Here is a 20,706-nt window from a genome sequence, read left to right on the forward strand (position 1 = left end):
GGACATCATCACGCGTGACAGCTTGGCCGTATCCGTAAAAATGCAACAGGTTAGGCCTATAGGTTCCCAAAGTGGAGTACCTCCAAGGAATACACTACTTGTTATGGGGGAATGTAAAATAATAAAAAAGAAAATCAATCAATGCATAACTGTCACAAGACGAACTGAGCATTGTATGAAATGTATATTCAATGAACAAATAAGTGGGTTTGATTATTATTTTGTGTATTAATTGTGTTTCATCTTGAAGACTTACATTGCTGTTCCAATCCCAGCACCTGTCTGTGAGTGGGGATCCCTCCCGAAAATGAGGCTTTATCCTTGGTTGGATGTATTTTTGTGTTATGGATACTGCTTATGATTGTTAAACTGCAAAATAGATATTTTATACTACTTCTAATAATGTTAATAATAATTTAACTAACAATGAAATGTGGTTTATTTTGAGCAATTACTGTTGTAAGTAAAATTTTTGACTTTATACTTAATAATTAATAAATTAATTAATTGTTTCGGTGCTCATGTGAACCTTTGCGGGTATCAGCGGAATGAGTTTAGTGGGTTAGTGAGCTGTGTTGAGACTAATTTAGACATAACTGTCTTAACACTGCCCTTTTGTGGTAATTACAAGGTACTGCATGCCTCCAGAACACACCAGCTGACTTACTGTAGTACTTAGTCAGATACTGAATATAACGAGCAATATGAATCACTAGCTGTCAAACAAGTATTTATTGTCATAGTACACACACAGTACATTTGCACATCCACGTTCAAATGTCTGAAGGGGTACGCGACTGTAAAACCGACTGTAAAAAGTAAGTACATACAGTAAAATGTACTTGATTGTCTGTCAATTGACTACTGAAGTCGTCATTTTTGTTCAATTACGTCCAGCATTTACAGGAAGCGTCATCAAAACCTGAGTGACAGACACTGGCATGCTAATGGCGCTAACAGGCACCAGGTGAGACAAGTCAGCACAAAGCTTTTATGGACACGTGAAGATGAGGACGATGAGGACGAGTGGTCCACATGGACGATGAGGATGTGGTCACTCTGTGATGAAATGCACGAAGGTGACAGGAAACACTCCTCGTCTGGTAGGTTCGCCTTCCACGTGTCCAACCTGGACAATAACAGAGTGTCCAATCAGAGACACTTCCCATCGGCCTTGGAAGGGGCGGGGCTAAGCACTCACCCACCACTCGCTGTCCTCCTCACCCTCCACCACGATCACCTCACCCTCCTCGAACGTCAACTCGTCTGGATGGTCTGCCAAACATTTATAGATGGCCCGCACCCTCTTGGGTCGAGATGTCTGCACATGCACACACACACACACACACTATTAACAAACACACACACACACACACAGTGAGGAGAGGTACTCACACTGAAGGTGGTTCTGGGTTTGGGTGTTGGCGGGGAGGAGCTCAGGGGGGACTGGACCTGAGAAGCTGCATGATGACATAATGATGTAACATCACATGACGCACAAACACACACGTGTCCTGTTCACTGTGTGTGTGTGTGTGTGTGTGTGTGCGTACCTCCTTTGTGTGCTGAAGCTCTTCTAAAAGGTAACCTCTTTGGAGCTGACCTGAAAACACATCAACACGATTAAGACCAGTCCAGACTAGTACGGACCACTTCGGACCAAAACTTGCCTGCTGGGTGAGGTGGGTCCTGGGGGTGTGTCATGTTTGTGGCTGGTTGGGGGCGGTGGGAGGGGCGGCGCAACAGCGGGTGGGGCCGATGGCACAGAAACGGCCGGGGGCGCGGCTGCAGTGGGTGGGAGGGGCATACTCCTGGCCCTGTGGTTGGCTGGAGGAGGAGGAGGAGGAGCCACGGGGAGAACTGCAAAAGGCAACGTCGGGAGTCACGTGACATCAGAGGAGCAGGAGAACAGGAAGTCACACTCACCGTAGATGGAGGTGTTTCTCTCTGTGGCATTCGGGTTGGGGGGGTCGGACGAAGAGCGCTGTCGTCCGATAGTTTCCATGGCAACAGGTTTGCCGTGTCCTGCAAGTCACTTTGTACAGTTACACCATGCAAATTAAGGGGAGGAGCTTAGCACTCTGACCTCTGGCAGGACCTCTGGGGGGCAGAGCGGGGGTGGGTCCCGGAGGTAGGTGGAGGTCCAGCATGGTGCCGTAGGTCTCATTGCTGATCATCATGCTGGGGACCTGAGGCCTGTGTCGGTCCCGGACCCCCACCGCTCCGGCTCCGCCCACAAAGCAGCTGAGGGGGCGCTCCTCGCGGCGGGAGGGGATCGGCTGGGTAAGGGGTGTGGTCACATGGTTAGGCCCCCAGAGTGGGTACGTGATCTGCTAAATACGTCTTACCTTGTCTTCGAGCTCGTCTTCACTCTCATCCAGGTCATCGTTACGAAGACGCCACTCGTACTCCACGTGCACGTGCACGTTGAACTTTCCTGTCTGAGCCTGGGTCAGCTGACATGCAAACACAAGGCTAGCTTATCTTAGCATAAATGTTGATTGCCAGACTCACTAACTCGCTTAGCTATAGCTTAGCATAGCTCTTCACCGCCTGAGTCACTAACTAGCTTAGCTTTGGCTTAGCATAGCTCTTCATCGCCTGAGTCACTAACTAGCTTAGCTTTAGCTTAGCATAGCTCTTCATTGCCTGAGTCCCTAAAATTGCTTAGCTTTAGCATAGCATAGCTCTTTATTGCTTGAGTCACTAACTAGCTTATCTTTAGCTTAGTATAGCTCTTCATTACCTGAGTCCCTAACTAACTTAGCTTTACCTTAGCATAGCTCTTCACCGCCTGAGTCACTAACTAGCTTAGCTATAGCTTAGCTCTTCACCGCCTGAGTCACTAACTAGCTTAGCTTTAGCTTAGCTCTTCATTGCCTGAGTCACTAACTAGCTTATCTTTAGCTTAGCATAGCTCTTCAACGCCTGAGTCCCTAACTAGCTCAGCATAGCTCTTCATTGCCCGAGTCACTAACTAGCTTAGCTATAGCTTAGCATAGCTCTTCATTGCCTGAGTCACTAACTAGCTTAGCTTTAGCTTAGCATAGCTCATCACCGCCTGAGTCACTAACTAGCTTAGCTTTAGCTTAGCATAGCTCTTCATTGCCTGAGTCCCTAAAATTGCTTAGCTTTAGCATAGCATAGCTCTTTATTGCTTGAGTCACTAACTAGCTTATCTTTAGCTTAGTATAGCTCTTCATTACCTGAGTCCCTAACTAGCTTAGCTTTACCTTAGTATAGCTCTTCACCGTCCGAGTCACTAACTAGCTTAGCTATAGCTTAGCATAGCTCTTCATCGCATGAGTCCCTGACTAGCTTAGCTTTAGCTTAGCATAGCTCTTCAACGCCCAAGTCACTAACTAGCTTAGCTATAGCTTAGCATAGCTCTTCACCGCATGAGTCCCTGACTATCTTAGCTTTAGCTTAGCATAGCTCTTCAACACCTGAGTCACTAACTAGCTTAGCTTTAGCTTAGCATAGCTCTTCATTGCCTGAGTCACTAACTAGCTTAGCTTTAGCTTAGCATAGCTCTTCATCACCTGAGTCACTAACTAGTTTAGCTTTAGCTTAGCATAGCTCTTCACCACCTGAGTCACTAACTAGCTTAGCTTTAGCTTAGCATAGCTCTTCATTGCCTGAGTCACTAACTAGCTTAGCTTTAGCTTAGCATAGCTCTTCATCACCTGAGTCACTAACTAGTTTAGCTTTAGCTTAGCATAGCTCTTCACCACCTGAGTCACTAACTAGCTTAGCTTTAGCTTAGCATAGCTCTTCAACGCCCGAGTCACTAACTAGCTTAGCATAGCACTTCACCGCATGAGTTCCTGACTAGCTTAGCTTTAGCTTAGCATAGCTCTTCACCACCTGAGTCACTAACTAGCTTAGCTTTAGCTTAGCATAGCTCTTCATTGCCTGAGTCACTAACTAGCTTAGCTTTAGCTTAGCATAGCTCTTCATCACCTGAGTCACTAACTAGCTTAGCTTTAGCTTAGCATAGCTCTTCACCACCTGAGTCACTAACTAGCTTAGCTTTAGCTTAGCTCTTCATCACCTGAGTCACTAACTAGCTTAGCTTTAGCTTAGCATAGCTCTTCACCGCCTGAGTCTCTAACTATCTTAGCTTTAGCTTAGCATAGCTCTTCACCGCCTGAGTCCCTAGCTCATCTTTAGCTGGACGAATGGACTCTCACCAGGTCTGCACACTGCAAGTGTCCAAGTCGTCTGGCAATGTCCAGTGGTGTTTCTCCGCCCTCGTTAGCTGCGCACACACACACACACACACACACACAAACAATAGCATGGGTCAAACGTGCTAACGCTGACATTAGCCAGTGCGAGTTAGCATGGTGACGTGAACACTCACTGATGTCTACGGCAGCTTTTCCTCTCAGGAGGAGTTTGAGACTTTCACTGTTGTCCGTCAGGCAGCAGTAATGCAACGCCGTGCTTCCTTTGGACGTCTGCTTGTCCAAGCTGGCGCTGCACACAAACATTGTTAGCAACATTGTTAGCAACATTGTTAGCAACATTGTTAGCATTGCTGGTGCCATCATTGACAGTCATCATGTGGCTCCACCTGTTCTGAGCCAGGAAGTCAACCATGTGAAGCGAGTTTCTGTCCACCATGCGAACTGCCAGATGGAGCACCGTCTCGCCTGGCTCCTGAAATCACATTTACAACCACGATGATCTGGAAGATCTCAGCTGACATTCGTTGAGAAGAAGCTGGGAGAGATTTATCCTACATGCTCATGAGTCTGTGGGACTGCCTCCATCAGGTCTACGCCCTCGGCGTACACCTGGATGAGGGACAGGATGTCTCGGTTGCGGACAGCCTGGTAGAGAACCTTCATGCGGGCCTCGGCATCGGCGCAGTTTGGGCGCACGAATCGCTTGTCCACGTATTTGGCGGTGATATAGTCCTTCCTGGTCTGCCTGGACATGTGGACCACAAGCAGGACGTTCTAGTTCTCTGCTGAGTTCCTTCGAATGCTGCACGCTCACTCACATGTCGCTGCTTGGGTCGGGTTTGGACACGCCCTTGGCTGAAAGCTCCGCCTCCATGATGTCATTGAACCTGGCGTTTCCCACATTCTTGGCCAGCTGAAAGAGGACAACTCTGATGGTCTCGACGCCTTCATGCTCATGTCCAATGCTGGACTAATGTGGACAGGGATGATGACTCACCAGCAGTTCGGACGTTCCCAAGACGTCCAGGTCCAGACTCTGGATCCTGGAGTAGTGGACCCCCATTTCTCTGTGGATCCCTGAGCACTCGATGCAGATCAGCACCCCGAGGTTGGTGGACAGCCATGTGGGATCTGCAGGAGAACAGTTCACCTTTGTAAAGCCTGTTTAATTGTTTAAGCTCAGTTCTGGAGGTACTGGAGCTAGCGGCGCTAGCACGGCCATCACCAGGAGCGCCGCAGTCGCAGCAGACGTTGTTTCCGCTGATCTTCTTCACTTCCTGCACGATGGCTTTGGTGAGCTCCTGGACGATGTTGTCCCCCTCGTCCTGATCTCCTTTGAAGGCTTTGTTCAGAGCCTCTTCTTTGCTGTTCTGGAGAACCGACACCCAACTGCAACACGCAGAACCTCACAGGTCACAGGTCGGCACGGCACGTAACGTCAAGTGTCGAACTTCAAGCTACTCACATCTGACACTCTGCCTCCTCTTCTGCTTGGAAGTGATACGTCCTGTCGTCTGTGGAAGACCACACACACCGTGGACACCTTCTCAAGCCGACCAATATTTGTTCTAGCCGTGTTCTAGGCCATATTCTAACCATCTTGCAGATGTGCTCTGATCATGATCACGCTCTAGTGGTCTCTAGGGCGTTATAGTAGTGTTCTAGCTGGGCTCTAATCATGTTCCAGATTTGTTCTACTCGTGTTCTAGAGATTTGTTGTGGTTGTGTACTAGCTGACCCTAGGGATTTGTAGTAGTGTCTTAGCTGGGTTCTAGTCATGTTCCAGATTTGTTTTACTCGTGTTCTAGAGATTTGTTGTGGTTGTCTTCTAGCTGACCCTAGGGATTTGTAGTAGTGTTCTAGCTGGGTTGCAGTCATGTTCCAGGTTTGTTGTTGTCGTGTTCGAGCTGTGTTCTAGGGATTTATTGCAGTCCCGCTCTAGTTATCTTTAGGGATTTGTAGTAGTGTTCTAGCTTGGTTTCTAATCATGTTCCAAATTTGTTCTAGTCGTGTTCTAGAGATTTGTTGTAGTTGTGTTCTAGCTGTCCCTAGGGATTTGTAGTAGTGTTCTAGCTGGGTTCTAGTCATGTTCCAGTTTTGGTCTAGTTGTGTTCTAAAGATTTGTTGTAGTTGTGTTCTAGTTGTCCCTAGAGATTTGTGGTAGCGTTCAGCTGGGTTGTAGTCACGTTCCAGGTTTGTTCCTGTCGTGTTCGAGCTGTGTTCTAGGGATTTGTTGTTGTGTTCTAACTGTGTATAGGCAATATTTTAACCACGTTCTCGACGTGCTCTAGTCATATTGTAGATTTTGTCTAGTCATGTTCTAGCGATTTGTTCTCATTGTGTCTGTGTTCTAGTCATGTTCCAGGTTTGTTTTAGTGGTGTTCTAACTGTGCTACAGCTGTAGTTGTGTTCTAGCAGTGTTCCTGTCATGTCCCAGGTTTGTTCCAGTCTTGGCTAGCTGCATTCTAGGGATTTGTTCTAGCCCTGTTCTAGTCATCTTCCAAGTTTGTTCTAGTCATGTACGGTGTCCTACGATTTATTGTGGTCATATTCTAGCTCTGTATTAGTCCTGTTCTAGCTGTGTTGTAGTCGTGTCCATCTTCGTGGTCTAGACTTGTTCTAGTCATAGTCCACATGTGTACTAGATATGTTCTAGTATTATAGTTATGTTACGTTACTGTATATGAGTTCCGGATTTGTTCTTGTAACGTTCCAGGTTTGTTGTCGAGTTCCGGACGTGTTCTAGAGGTGTTGAGCTCTTACGTGAAATCAAGTCAAAGTTCTTCTTGTCGTCGGGGTTCTTCTTCACCTGACAGGTGAGCAGGTTGAGTTTGGCAGGCGGACGGTTTGTCTGAAAGAGGCAACATTGGCGTTTGTTGGCGTGAACGAAACTAAAGCTCCGCCCACTCATCTTCCATGGGTACAGTATTTCTATGAGACGTGCCCTGCTCCTGTTTGGTTGTTTGAGTCAAACAAAAAAGTAGCTAGTGGGCGTGGCTTACCGTGGCGTGGCAAATGGTCAGGAAACCGTTTTTCACCGAGCACTTCCTCTTCTGCCACACTTTCCTCAACCTAGACGACACAGCACAGCGGTATGACCACGAAGATGGCAGCCATATTGACTGCAGTATGACGACTCACCCCTCACTCCTTTTGTACAGAACACCGGACCGCTCGGTTCCGTGGGCCTTGTTCCCCTGCAGCTGGTGGAGATTGTATCCAGCCTTCTGCTTGGCCGGGGTCTCCTGTCAATCACACACAGTCGTCAGCGTCCCCGTGGGCTTCTATTGGTCGGCTCGCCCATCATTCAAAGGCGGCAACCTCTCTGGTCTCCGACTGCAGCGCCGCCTTGAGGACGTCTCGGAGCTGAGTTAGTTGTTTCCTCTCACCGTCCTGCGTCTGTTTGATCTGCACAGGAAGTCACGCGCCTCAGACAAAGGTTAAAGGTCAAATACATGTGACGGCGCTATCCTCACCGCGGTCAGCTCAGACGCCATTTTCTCTACAGAGGGCTTCAGACTCTCCACTGCCTTCAGGCCGTCCTGGAAGAAACTGACATCACCATGTTCATGTGACACAATGATTGACAGGATGAATCACATGGTTATTGACAGAATGATTGACAGGACAATTTGATGATTGACAAGTTCATTAACTGGATGCTTGACGTCATACTTGCACTGGGCGTGGAAATACTTGATGAGGTTCTGCAGGAAGTCCACGCCCTTCTTCACTTTGATGTCGTTGACCTTCAGCAGGTACTATAGGACAGTGGTTGCACGTCATTTCCTGTTTGTCCCCGAGAGCGACCTATGACCCCCCCAGGTGAGCTTACCTCACACATGTTGAGCTGGAACATTCGGCGTTCCTTTTCCATCTCCTCTGCGATCTCTCCGCCGCTGAATTCAGTGCGAATCATGCCGTGCTGCTTGGCGTGCTCACGCTTCTCCTTCTCCAGCTTGGACCTGCACAGGGTCAGTCAAGGTCAGTAGGGCCTATCAAAATAAAAGCGCAGAGTGAAGATGAAGCTTACAGTTTAGTCTCGTAGTCCTTCCAGGCCTTATCGAAGGGCTTCTTCAGGTCCTGAGGAGATATTTGACATGACCTCAACCATCAGGTTAGCACTTCCTGTTAGCGTGTACGACGGAACACACCCCCTTGACGCCCCGCAGGTCCCCTTTGAGCAGACTGTCCAGCGGGAAGGAGATAATGTTGTTCATGTTCTGAATCTGACAATGGGAAGATACACCGCATCAACACGTCTCCGTGGCAACAGCAAATGGGCTGGGCAAGGGCGGGGCTGGGGATCCTCACCAGGTTTTTAAAGAGTGCCGCCAGCTCTTTGGTGAAAACGGCAAACTTGAGGAAGGCGGAGCCCACATCGGTGTCCTCGTTGCACACACAGTTGTCCCCCAGCTTCTCCATGGCGTGCACGTACTGCTCCTCGTGCTCCACGTGCGCTGCCACACACACACACACACACACACACTCGGTTATTCCCCTTCGCTGTGATGAGGGAAGCTGCGCCCTCAGCATGCTGGGACACGAGCGGGAATGATGGGAATGTTTTTCCGGGCCAGATACTGCTTGCCCGCCATGCTAAAACCACTTCTAACAAGTGTGTGTGTGTGTCTAGGTGATGTTGTCATGGCAACACATATGTCAAGAATGGAGGACAAAGTGAGCGTCTCACTCAGACCAGACGTGTGCACGGCCTTCACCGCCTTCTTCAGTTTGGACAGCACCGAGCGCTCCACATCCAGGACCTGAAGGGAGACACGCACAAGTCATGTGACTTCTTTAGTACCTGTGTGTTTATACACACAAACACACACACACACACACACACACACACACACACACAGAGAGAAGATGAGTGGACAGGAAAGAAGCGAAGTGCATTCTCCCAGCATGCAACAGGATGGGGAAGTTGTACTTCCTGTTGCGATGTAACATGGTTAGCGTCACATGACTTTCCGTGAAACTGTACATATTTTTCTCAAACTGTCAGGCACATACGCCCATGACCCCTGACCCCTGACCCCAGCATTCACGCGTCACAGGTGTGTCCTGCCCTCTTACCTCCTCCAGGACGGACACGGTGTTCCTGCAGTGGGACATCCGCATGGAGAAGTTGGACGTGGTGGGGGCCTTGTAGTCCTCATTGCACTCGCCGACGAACTCGGTAACGCTGATCACGTCCGGCATGGCTGGGTGGAGAGTTCGAACCCGGAAAAGAGACGAGACTAGTGCAACCTCAGGTGGGGCGCGCACACCTGGAGTCTCCCCACACGCATACACACGCCAACGGTAAACTTAACAAAGTTTTCAAAGTGACGTTTTCAATTCGTCTTCGGTTGTATTTCCGTTCAGGTGAGGCGCGTGCACCGCCAGGTTCCTTCGTGCGCGCCGCTCGGCGCCAGCAGACGTCTCACTTCGCTTCACTTCCCACAAAACCTCACTCTGTAGGCCACGCCCACAAGCCGTCACTTAACTTGGACGTTTAACGAAGACTAGAAAATATCTTAACTTAATTTGCTCGTCTTTGTCTTTGTATAAAAGACGAGTTAAAAACAACACCGTCGATTAAGAGCGATACAAATCATTGCCAAGCACATGTAGGAAGCTATTATGTCCACAAGGTGGCGGTAAGAGGACGCTGTGAACGGGAAGTCCCGCCCAAGACAAAAGAAGAAGAAAAACATCAGCAATAGCGCTGAGCTAAACTTGTGGCGGAAACACACTTGGTCTTGAATTCATGTTGTTTTTCATCAGTTTTTAAGCACTTAGAGAGTTAAAGATGACAACTCAACGCAAACCAGAGGCAACAGTCCCCGCGGAGGAAAGCGATCAGCTTCTCATCCGTCCTCTGTGAGTCCAAAAGTCTTCTTTGTCTTCTTTCTTCATTTCACCAGACAAGGAACCTTATTTGGAATGTGTTTTCTTTCTTAGTGTGTTATTTATGCTCATTTATATCATGTTTACTTGAGAAAAATGTAACCGTTTTTCAATCTTTCAAAACTTTTCATGCACGTGTCTGCGTCTCTCCAGTGGGGCAGGTCAAGAGGTGGGAAGGTCCTGCATCATCCTGGAGTTTAAAGGAAGAAAGATCATGGTACCGACTTGTCTTGGTTGCAGCCATCATGGTTGATCATGTGACATCATCTGCGTACATTTGCTTCCAGCTGGACTGTGGGATCCACCCGGGCCTGGAGGGCATGGACGCGCTGCCTTACATCGACCTGATCGACCCGGCCGAGGTGGACCTGCTGCTCATCAGCCAGTCAGTAACACATGTCCACGGTTCCTGGTCGTTATTGGTGATGGAGACGCTACTTGATGATGTCTCTTTTTCAATTCAGCTTCCACCTGGACCACTGTGGAGCTCTGCCCTGGTTCCTGCAGAAGACCAGCTTCAAGGGGCGAACCTTCATGACGCACGCCACCAAGGCCATCTACCGCTGGCTGCTGTCAGACTACGTCAAAGTCAGGTGGACAGAGCCGCCATGGGTGTGGGAGGGATGGGGGGAGTAGACTCAAGTGCGAAGGTGACGGCGACCTTGTCCCCGTAGCAACATCTCAGCAGATGACATGTTGTACACGGAGACGGACCTGGAGGAGAGCATGGACAAGATCGAGACCATCAACTTCCACGAGGTGAAGGAAGTGGCTGGCATTAAGTTCTGGTGTTACCATGCTGGGCATGTGCTGGGCGCCGCCATGTTCATGATCGAGATTGCAGGCGTCAAGGTACAGGATGTGCAACCGTTTCCTTTGCTGGTTGGCACAAAAACATTCCAAAATGTGTGTGTGTTTGTGTGTAGTTGCTGTACACAGGTGACTTCTCACGTCAGGAGGACAGACACTTGATGGCGGCGGAGATCCCCAGCGTGAAACCCGACATACTCATCACGGTCAGCTGATTCTTCTCATGCTTACGTGTTCGTGATGGTCACCGCCGTGACGTCATGTGGGCTGTGTCTCAGGAGTCCACTTACGGGACGCACATCCACGAGAAGAGAGAGGAGCGCGAGGCACGTTTCTGCAACACCGTGCACGACATTGTGAACAGGGAAGGCCGTTGTCTGATTCCTGTCTTTGCGCTGGGACGAGCTCAGGAGCTTCTGCTCATCCTGGGTGGGTGTGTCTCGCTCTCTCTCTCACTCGCAACCCCTTTGTCTTAACACCTTGTTTTTTTTATCACCCCTCCAGACGAGTACTGGCAGAACCACCCAGAGCTCCATGACATTCCCATCTACTACGCCTCGTCTCTGGCCCGGAAGTGCATGGCCGTCTACCAGACGTACATCAACGCCATGAACGACAAGATCCGCAAAGCCATCAACGTTAACAACCCCTTTGTTTTCAAGCACATCAGCAACCTGAAGGTCAGTGGGTCCCGATATTACACCGCTTTTGATGACAGATGGACTAGTGTGGCTAAATCCTGGTGCGTGTGACAGAGCATGGACCATTTTGACGACATCGGTCCCAGCGTGGTGATGGCGTCTCCTGGAATGATGCAAAGCGGCCTGTCCAGAGAGTTGTTCGAGAGCTGGTGCACGGATAAGCGGAATGGCGTCATCATCGCCGGTTACTGCGTGGAGGGAACGCTGGCCAAGGTGTGTGTTCGCACCCTCAATGAAGAACACGCCATTATTCTCAATTCCTGTTCTCTTGTAGCACATCATGACGGAGCCCGAAGAGATCAACACCATGTCTGGGCAGAAGCTTCCACTCAAGATGTCCGTGGATTACATCTCCTTTTCGGCGCACACAGACTACCAACAGACCAGCGAGTTCATCCGAGCGCTCAAGCCTCCGCATGTGGTAAACGGCGGTCGCCATCTTGACGATAAGAACTCGGCCGTGCTTTCTCCATGTGTGCTAACCGGAGGTCTCTTTCAGATCCTAGTCCACGGCGAGCAGAACGAGATGGCACGCCTGAAAGCGGCGCTGATTCGGGAGTATGAGGACAACGATGAAGTCCACATTGAGGTCCACAACCCCAGGAACACCGAGGCCGTCACACTGAATTTCAGAGGAGAAAAACTGGCCAAGGTTAGTTGGTAAAGACCGCGCCTCTGTGAGCGGGCGATGACGTCCCAGCATGCTTTGCTGCAGGTGATGGGCTCTCTGGCGGACAAGAAGTGTGCTCAGGGTCAGCGCGTGTCTGGCATCCTGGTCAAGAGGAACTTCAACTATCACATCCTCACACCCACTGACCTCTCAGGTGTGTGTGTGTAATGGGGGCATTCTGTCAACATGCAAAGACAGTGTTTCCCACAGGACTGCAATCTATCTGTGGTGCTGGGTGGGTTGTGGGGCAGCTACATGATGTCGTCTCACTTCATAAGCAGAGTTGGGATGTATGGCGCCACCTACTGTGCAGAGTTGTAACGATTCATAAACAGTCCCGTTATAATGTGTTTATTGCAGCCGTACGTATGGGGAACACTGTCATGTAAATGTAGCTGTTTGAAGGTGACCTCCTGAAAGTTTTTATTGTTCAGAGTACACAGACTTGAACGTTGGTACCGTGACACAAACACAAGCCATCCCCTACACTGGACCCATCTCGCTGCTGGTAACACAACTCCGATGCCTTGCTGGTGAGTCGCCCGCGTGTGCACGCTTCCCAGTCGGGCTTCACGTGTCGGTGCATCATGATGCGAGTGTGTTCAGGTGATGTGGAACAACTGGAGACAGCAGAGAAGATGACCTTCAAGATCTTCAAGAACATCACCATGGTCCACGAAGGCGGCATGGTTCTGCTGGAGGTCTGACCCAAACGCGGAAGCATGATGATGTCATTCGAGCCGCCAGTCAAACCTTCCTGTTGTTGTTGTTTCCTCAGTGGCTCGCCAACCCGCTGAATGACATGTATGCCGACGTGGTGACCACGGTGGTGCTGGAGGTCCAGTCCAACCCCAACGCTCAGAAAAGTCAGTGAAGGCAGCACGCCGCCCCCTTGACGCCTTCATGCCTTTTGACACCAAATCTTTGCTTGCTTTTCAGTTCTGGAAGCTCGGCCGGAAACCTTCGACCAGGAAGTCTTCATTGAGAGGCTGGAACTCATGCTGCAGTGAGTCTGATCCTCATTTTAAGTTTTGTCCGTAAGATGAATGAAACATTCAACATTGAGACAGGATGTTAGTGCTTTATTATAAGATGGATGAACCAATGACTGTGTGTGTTTGTGTGTAGTGACATGTTCGGAGACGATTGTGTACATTTCAAAGACGACAAACATGTCACGGTCAACGTGGACGGCGTGTCGGCGATTGTGGACCCGGAGAGAAGAGTGAGTGTCAACTCTTTGCTTTTTGTCTGCACTTTTAACTTTAGCTGCTAGCTAGCAGGATCGTCATTACGTACTCCGTACCGGAAACACTGTTGTTTCTGTACCAGAGACCCACGTCACTTCCTCCTTTTGCTAATTGTTACGACAAGTAATGTATTTTTAAATGAATGAACAAAAATAGTCAATAACCATACTTTATTTACATATTTAATATATTCAGGGTTTTTTAATTGGGATTTTGCTAGCATGTAGATGTTTCTAGCTTCTATCCCCAAGACTGAGCTACGTTAAAAAAAACCTATGCAAGGCATGTAGCACATGTACGTCATATCCACTTACGTATGAATAAATATAATAAAACACACAAAATGAAGTGATATTTGAATGTAAACAAGCATCAGCAGATTGCAATAATTCAGCTCTTTATTTCCTCTCTAAATGGAGAAATATCATCCATCTAAGCTTATCTTGCCAGGAAATACTTTTGTTATTTTCAGTGGCCAAAAAAACGTTTATTGCGTAGTCGGAATCTTCTTACCGGAAGCTTACGCTTTGTAATTGCTGTAAAATAGATGGACGGATGACTTGGGTGACATGCCGAATTCACGACTGCTGAAAAAAAAATTGGCTAACCGGATGTAGTCATGTTCTCCACATGATGGAACCAACTGTTTCCAGTACGGATTGCGTTACTATAGCAACAACAATCGTCAGGCAGGTAAATGTTGTAAAGCACCCGTTCCCTACGAATGGACGAACAATCCAACGCTTGGCGAGTTCTGCCTCACAATAAAGTTATATACTTTGTTATATATGTATATATATATAATATATATATATTTTTTTATTATATACAGTGAAGAAAATAAGTATTTGAACACCCTGCTATTTTGCTATTTCTCCCACTTAGAAATCATGGAGGGGTCTGAAATTTTCATCGTAGGTGCATGTCCACTGTGAGAGAGATAAACTAAAAAGAAAAATCCAGAAATCACAATGCATGATTTTTTAACAATTTATTTGTGTGATACAGCTGCAAATAAGTATTTGAACACCTGTGTATCATCTAGAATTCTGACCCTGAAAGACCTGTTAGTCTGCCCATTAGAAGTCCACCTGCACTCCATGTATCATCCTGAATCAGATGCACCTGTTTGAGGTCGTTAGCTGCATAAAGACACCTGTCCACCCCATACAATCAGTAAGACTTTAACTTGTAACATGGCGAAGACCAAAGAGCTGTCCAAAGACACCAGAGACAAAATTGTACACCTCCACAAGGCTGGAAAGGGCTACGGAGCAATTACCAAGCAGCTTGGTGAAAAAAGGTCCACTGTTGGAGCTATCATTAGAAAATGGAAGAAGCTAAACATGACGGTCAATCTCAATCGGAGTGGAGCCCCATGCAAGATATCACCTCGTGGGGTCTCAATGATTCTAAGAAAGGTGAGGAATCAGCCCAGAACTACACGACAGGACTTGGTCAATGACCTGAAAAGAGCTGGGACCACCGTTTCCAAGGTTACTGTAGGTAATACACTAAGACGTCATGATGTGAAATCATGCATGGCACGAAAGGTTCCCCTGCTTAAACCAGCACATGTCAAGGCCCGTCTTAAGTTTGCATATGACCATTTGGATGATACAGAGGAGTCATGGGAGAAAGTTTTATGGTCAGATGAGACCAAAATAGAACTTTTTGGTCATAATTCCAATAAGCGTGTTTGGAGGAAGAAGAATGAAGAGTACAGTCCGAAGAACACCATCCCTACTGTGAAGCATGGGGGTGGTAGCATCATGCTTTGGGGGTGTTTTTCTGCACATGGGACAGGACGAGTGCACTGCATTAAAGAGAGGATGACTGGGGCCGTGTATTGTGAGATTTTGGGGAACAACCTCCTTCCCTCTGTCAGAGCATTGAAGATGGGTCGTGGCTGGGTCTTCCAACACGACAACGACCCGAAGCACACAGCCAGGAAAACCAAGGAGTGGCTCCGTAAGAAGCATATCAAGGTTCTAGCATGGCCCAGCCAGTCTCCAGACCTGAACCCAATCGAAAATCTTTGGAGGGAGCTCAAACTCCGTGTTTCTCAGCGACAGCCCAGAAACCTGACTGATCTAGAGAAGATCTGTGTGGAGGAGTGGGCCAAGATCCCTCCTGCAGTGTGTGCAAACCTGGTGAAAAACTACAGGAAACGTTTGACCTCTGTAATAGCAAACAAAGGCTACTGTACCAAATATTAACATTCATTTTCTCAGGTGTTCAAATACTTATTAGCAGCTGTATCACACAAATAAATTGTTAAAAAATCATGCATTGTGATTTCTGGATTTTTCTTTTTAGTTTATCTCTCTCACAGTGGACATGCACCTACGATGAAAATTTCAGACCCCTCCATGATTTCTAAGTGGGAGAAATAGCAAAATAGCAGGGTGTTCAAATACTTATTTTCTTCACTGTACTAATAAAGTTAGCTGTGCTGACCTGACATCTGTGACACGCAGGTCGTGACGTGCGGCGAGGACGAGTCTCTGAGGGAGATGTTGGAAGTCGCCATGCATCGGCTCTATGATGCCCTTTGCCCCCCCTCTGAGAGACCACCCCCCACCCTATGATATCATGTCTTTTTTCATGTTTATTTTTGTTGATTAAAAGGAAACGTATGCTTTGACGGGCATCAAAATATTTTTTTGTGTGTTACCATGGCAACGGAGCAAATAACGCAAAGCGCGTGAACGTCTGTGATTGGCTGGTCAGCACTGTGTCTCTTTGGCGTCCACGTGACGCTGACGCTGCACTCTGACCTTTCTGAGGGCCACGCTTTGCTTTGTCAGGTCCTCGAAGGAACGTGGCGCCGATCCCTGCGGCCGACCGAACGCCTCCTGCAGCGCCTCCTCGTCAAAGCTGGGGTCCTCCTTGATGGTGGCCATACGGGGGCTCTCCGGAGGGGCGGGGCTGGGCGCCTGAAAGCGTGGTCCAGCATAGGTCGGGTTGGAAGGTTTGAAGATTCGCACTGAGGCAGATTCCAGGCTACTCAGGAGTTCTGCATTCTGGAGAATAGTTCCTGTTAAAGTGGGAGGAGCCATGGGGGGGGGGGGGGTCTGGGAAGGGAAGGGTCTACATACGCTGGGGAAGAAGAGAGACTTGTTGGTCTGCTCGTACTGCTGGTCCAGTTTCTTGTCCTGAAAGAAAACAAAAGCTTATCAGAGACCCTCAAGTGAAGATTCTCAACTGGTGGGACCCAAACGTGGGTCTGTGGTTGGAGAGCCAGATGTGGTTCTTTTCATGACTGTATCTACGTATATGCGTCCTATATTTTCCGACTTAGTCACCAAAACTATCATTGGATAATGCGGTAGCCTACCCAAGTCTTTGGGAGGTCAGGAAGTAACCAAAGAACCAATGTGGGTTGCCGCTTATTATCGAGGGGTGATGGTGGACCCCGCAGCCAAACCCCACAGTCCCAAAATGTGGTGTGAGGTTAGGAGGGAGCGAGGACACACCACGCAGTGTACAAGGATGCTGAAGGGGATCCACAACAGGAGGGAGAACGCCACCACAGAGCCCACGATGTTGTCAGCCAAGAACTTGGCGAAGGTGTTGATGTCCAGCTTGTCGATGAAGTCCCAAAGACGCTCCACCACGTCCTGCACCTGCTTCATGCACTTCCCCTGCAGACGGCACACATCACACCCTCGCCCACGCAAACGCCACCAGTGTACGCACGAACGCTTCTTACCGCTCCATCGCAGAAGCCCACCGTACACGGTTTGCCTTTACGTAGGAACAGGAAGTGACCCGCCGAGTCCCGGTAGGGGGCGCACACACCATTGCTTCCACGGCAGCACACCTTACAGGAAGCGTTGGTCTCTGTAACGACATGACGGCGCTCACATGGAGGCGGGCGGTGGACAGTGGCGAGCAGGCTGGGCGTGGCTTTACCGTTGCAGGCGCATGGCTGCAGCTTGAGGATGGCGAGACAGAAGGGGACGCACTCGCCATCCTGACACTCGCCATTGTCCAAGCAGGACGTTTTGTTTGGAGCGTTCTGCGGCGGAGGACAGTCTTTGCTGGAGCCTGCGGTCACATGAGACGTTACTTTGGACCTCCGCACCCTCACCTGCGCACCCACCTGTGCAATAGGAACGACCCTTGCACGTGGCGTCGATGGGCTCCTGGCACACTTCGCCCGCCGCTTCCAGCTGGCACTTCCTACAGCAGGCGCTGTTTCTGTCGCTGCAAGTCACAGGAATGTTAGCATGATAGCACGCCGCCATCACACCTGCCGCTTTCCAAGTCTCACCTGCAAAGTGCGCCGGGCCGCAGGCGGCACTCGGCGGTGCAGCAGGGGTCAGATTTGACGTGCAGGCCCGGGTCACACTCCTCGCCATGTTCCACACGCGAGTTCCCGCACACGTTGACTGTCCTCTCCTTGAAGCAGGACGGTGCCTTGGACCGGAGGCGCTTCACGATGGAGCGCTTGGAACAGTTGGAGAAGACCTACACACACACACACACACACACACACACGCTGAATGTGCTGGGTTGTGGGCAGGAAGTACGTAGCTAGCAGAAGGAACACCTTGTTGTTGGCATGGTCGCCGCTCACAGCGATGGGGTACATGACGTATTTGCCACCCTGGTCCTCGCGGGGCGCACAGTAGGGAATATTGTCCGGGTCGTGCTCCGCCCCAAAGTTGTGTCCCAGCTCATGCGTGGTGACGAGGTCGGCTTCCTGTGGCGAAACGCAGGTGAGCGAGGGCGTGCTTAATGTGCGGAGGGAAGGTGAGAGGTCACCTTTGTGAGGATGGTCTTGCCGTAGTTTTTGGTGCTGGTCAGGCCCGTGTTGAGGTAGATGAGACGCTCGTTGGACGAAGGACACCCTGTGGAGCACACACACCTTGATGCTGTGGCGAGGGGGGAGGGTCAGCGAGGCGGCAGGCGTGACAGCGCACCTTTGGAGCACAGACCGCCGGGGATGTCGGGCTTGGCGGGTGCCACGTAAGCAAGACCCAGCGTGCCCTCGTCAAAGTCCTGGTAGGTGAAGAGGTGGGCCAGGCACACGTTGGCCGCCTTCTCCGCCATGTCCACGCTAAACTGCTGCACACGCACACATACGCACACACATTCAGTGAGCCGACGCCATTGCTCAAGTCGCACACGTTGGAGCATTACCTCCAGAAGACGCTTGACATCCCACACGTCTCGGCCCGCCACCGGACTTCCCGCCATGTTGAAGTGGATCGTTCCTGACGGCACGGGGGTCGGCATCTTCTTGATGATGATCTGAAGCAAACGAACACGTCAAACATGGCTGAAACATCAGAGGTCGCCCTACGTGCGCCTTTTCAGAGACCTGCTGGATTTGGACGCCATAGCCGGAGAACTCGTCGTCCCACGAAGTGTTCCTGTAGATGTCGTCCACACGGTCGATGAGCTCGATCTGAAACATGAGTGCACGTCACGGCCGGGTGAGAGGGAGCGCCTAAAAGGAGCGATGGTGGAGGTGAAAGGTCACCAGGTAGTTGAGGGTAGTGCTCTCCTCCTGGCGACCCATGTGCTTGAAGAAACGATGGTCGGCCACCAGCAGCAGAGGACACGTGTTCTTCCGGTGCTCGTGCACACCACGCCTCACCCTTGATGTGCACTCTGAAAAACAGGATGGGACATCCCAGCGGACTGAGTGGAAGTGCTATGATCTTTTGCTCATTTTCTTGTCTAATTGACTTTCAACCTTCCTCCTCCTCATCCTCCACGGCGCCCACGCTTTCAGGAAGCAAGTGGCGGGGGTCAGAGTTCACATAGCCACAGACGGATGGCCGCTGCACTCGGCTGAGATTTCGGATGTGGTCAGAGCGGTAGACCAGCAGGCGTCCATCAGAAGGCACCGTGAACCTCCACAGAGGCTGCAAGGAGGAGAAAACAAAGTTTCCCCAAAATTTCTTCATTTTTGGGCATCAAAGTCAGCCTCACCTCCACGTTAAACTCCGCCTCTTGCATCACGATGTGGGCGGAGAAGTCATGCTCATCCACACGCGCCTGAACACGAGAGTTCTCCTCCCCTGCGAGGACAGAAGATGAAGAAGCGTAAGAAGAAGAGAGGCGAGGCCCTCCTGCTGAAGGGGGAGGAGTCACCAATGACGTGTCCTGTGAAGAAATGATGTCTGTTGACGTGGTAATCGTGCTCGCCGTCAGCGTCCACCACCACTGCGCGGAAATCTTCAGTGAAGATCTGCTCGTTGGTCCTCAGGTACAGACGAAAGTGTCTACACACGCACACGCCATGTAACACAATCAATATTAAAATGAACGATAATGAGTCATTGATGGGTCACCTTTCCAGCGCGTGAAAGCTGATCTCTTTCTCCACATGGCTGGTGAGAAGGTCGCGGCGGCGGACTGAGTGAGTGTGAACGCTGGACAGCGTCAGCACGTCAAAGTCGTCTAACATGGATCTGAGGAACGCTGAGGAACAGGAAGTTTAAGTCATTCTAACTTTATGCTTAAAAAGCAAAAATCTACTTAAGCATAATTGGAGTTGATTATTGATTATAAAAGACATTCTTTCAGTTGTTAATATTAACATATTTTGTTAGCATAGCAACACGTGACATGAAGGTCATAATGCCATAAGGAAATTAATCAGATGATTGTATTTCCGCAAAAATAGCTTCATGACCTGTTGTTTAATTGTACAAAAATATCCTCATATTTAAGTATGTTAGAAACACTTGTAGTTTATGTGTAAATATAGGTTATTTTATAAATACTTTACAGGGTTTAATATGTGAGTGTAAGTTGTGTTGTCAACACTTACAGAGTTGTGGGTCTTCTGATTTCGGCGAGGCGTCACTTTGCGTGAAAAACAAAAGAAGAAAAAGCAACATGTTGATTACTTAATTGTTGCTTGCACAAAAGTGACAAAAGTTTTTTAAAAGACGGCTGAGACTACATTTCAAGTATTTGTGTTCCAGTCCAGTTGGACTCTTTTAAAAAACCAGGAAGACGCACAACTGACAAAGTCAAGCTTACAATGGACACACGGCGCTTCTGTGGAAATGAGTGTGCTTGGTTTCACAATAAAAGCATACACCAGCATGGCGATTCAACGTCATCGAAATAAAACCATCTCATTAGTAGCATTTTATTGCAAACATTTTGTCAGATCTCCAGAAAAGAAGGTAGATAGCTCTTATTGTTTATGTTTT

The 20,706-nt window shown here is 49.2% G+C and overlaps 3 protein-coding genes across 3 annotated transcripts; 1 reads left to right on the plus strand and 2 right to left on the minus strand.

Annotated features, from left to right (window-relative positions):
- Window positions 1-716: 716 nt before the first annotated feature.
- On the minus strand, window positions 717-9,965 carry asap2b (ArfGAP with SH3 domain, ankyrin repeat and PH domain 2b). The gene is made up of 28 exons (XM_058072059.2): window positions 9,276-9,965; window positions 8,887-8,959; window positions 8,508-8,653; window positions 8,348-8,422; window positions 8,227-8,276; window positions 8,029-8,158; window positions 7,869-7,954; window positions 7,670-7,745; window positions 7,515-7,601; window positions 7,335-7,438; window positions 7,196-7,265; window positions 6,957-7,044; window positions 5,659-5,707; window positions 5,419-5,582; window positions 5,191-5,324; window positions 5,012-5,106; window positions 4,749-4,938; window positions 4,580-4,665; window positions 4,367-4,482; window positions 4,194-4,261; window positions 2,349-2,456; window positions 2,087-2,279; window positions 1,927-2,025; window positions 1,671-1,860; window positions 1,554-1,603; window positions 1,396-1,460; window positions 1,202-1,321; window positions 717-1,129 (listed from the first exon to the last, which is right to left on the minus strand). The coding sequence occupies exons 1-28, from the start codon at window positions 9,399-9,401 to the stop codon at window positions 1,055-1,057; spliced, it is 2,913 nt and encodes a 970-aa protein (XP_057928042.2). The 5' UTR covers window positions 9,402-9,965; the 3' UTR covers window positions 717-1,054.
- On the plus strand, window positions 9,670-16,170 carry cpsf3 (cleavage and polyadenylation specific factor 3). The gene is made up of 18 exons (XM_058072111.2): window positions 9,670-10,064; window positions 10,245-10,308; window positions 10,379-10,476; window positions 10,556-10,684; window positions 10,766-10,943; window positions 11,018-11,107; window positions 11,180-11,330; window positions 11,406-11,581; window positions 11,657-11,815; window positions 11,877-12,023; window positions 12,102-12,254; window positions 12,318-12,426; window positions 12,707-12,805; window positions 12,879-12,973; window positions 13,051-13,138; window positions 13,212-13,278; window positions 13,401-13,497; window positions 16,003-16,170. Exons 1-18 carry the CDS (start codon window positions 9,994-9,996, stop codon window positions 16,111-16,113), a joined length of 2,082 nt encoding a protein of 693 aa, XP_057928094.2. The 5' UTR covers window positions 9,670-9,993; the 3' UTR covers window positions 16,114-16,170.
- adam17b (ADAM metallopeptidase domain 17b) lies at window positions 16,101-20,507 on the minus strand. The gene is made up of 18 exons (XM_058072072.2): window positions 20,316-20,507; window positions 19,834-19,963; window positions 19,634-19,764; window positions 19,472-19,560; window positions 19,233-19,404; window positions 19,017-19,147; window positions 18,855-18,941; window positions 18,674-18,784; window positions 18,454-18,598; window positions 18,296-18,381; window positions 18,081-18,233; window positions 17,802-17,998; window positions 17,631-17,734; window positions 17,441-17,575; window positions 17,238-17,368; window positions 17,002-17,169; window positions 16,624-16,680; window positions 16,101-16,548 (listed from the first exon to the last, which is right to left on the minus strand). Exons 1-18 carry the CDS (start codon window positions 20,383-20,385, stop codon window positions 16,252-16,254), a joined length of 2,394 nt encoding a protein of 797 aa, XP_057928055.2. The 5' UTR covers window positions 20,386-20,507; the 3' UTR covers window positions 16,101-16,251.
- Between the last annotated feature and the right edge of the window lie 199 nt (window positions 20,508-20,706).

This window comes from Doryrhamphus excisus, linkage group LG11 (genome assembly GCF_037039965.1).
Source record: "Doryrhamphus excisus strain RoL-2023G ecotype Guam linkage group LG11, RoL_Dexc_Guam_v1.1, whole genome shotgun sequence".
Classification (NCBI taxonomy): domain Eukaryota; kingdom Metazoa; phylum Chordata; class Actinopteri; order Syngnathiformes; family Syngnathidae; genus Doryrhamphus; species Doryrhamphus excisus.

What these genes read in the sequence shown, in the direction of transcription:
- asap2b (XM_058072059.2), bottom strand. Translation starts at nt 9,401, where the DNA reads ATGCCGGACGTGATCAGCGTTACCGAGTTCGTCGGCGAGTGCAATGAG. An exon ending in CGTGCACACGTCTGGTCTGA is followed by an intron (nt 8,654 to 8,886) that starts GTGAGACGCTCA and finishes TGTGTGTGGCAG; the next exon opens with CGCACGTGGAGCACGAGGAG. An exon ending in AACCCAGAACCACCTTCAGT is followed by an intron (nt 1,322 to 1,395) that starts GTGAGTACCTCT and finishes GTGCATGTGCAG; the next exon opens with ACATCTCGACCCAAGAGGGT.
- cpsf3 (XM_058072111.2), top strand. Translation starts at nt 9,994, where the DNA reads ATGACAACTCAACGCAAACCAGAGGCAACAGTCCCCGCGGAGGAAAGC. An exon ending in GGAGCTTCTGCTCATCCTGG is followed by an intron (nt 11,331 to 11,405) that starts GTGGGTGTGTCT and finishes TCACCCCTCCAG; the next exon opens with ACGAGTACTGGCAGAACCAC. An exon ending in GAGGAGAAAAACTGGCCAAG is followed by an intron (nt 12,255 to 12,317) that starts GTTAGTTGGTAA and finishes GCTTTGCTGCAG; the next exon opens with GTGATGGGCTCTCTGGCGGA.
- adam17b (XM_058072072.2), bottom strand. Translation starts at nt 20,385, where the DNA reads ATGTTGCTTTTTCTTCTTTTGTTTTTCACGCAAAGTGACGCCTCGCCG. An exon ending in GCAGCCATGCGCCTGCAACG is followed by an intron (nt 17,369 to 17,440) that starts GTAAAGCCACGC and finishes ATGTCGTTACAG; the next exon opens with AGACCAACGCTTCCTGTAAG. An exon ending in TGGGCTTCTGCGATGGAGCG is followed by an intron (nt 17,170 to 17,237) that starts GTAAGAAGCGTT and finishes TGCCGTCTGCAG; the next exon opens with GGGAAGTGCATGAAGCAGGT.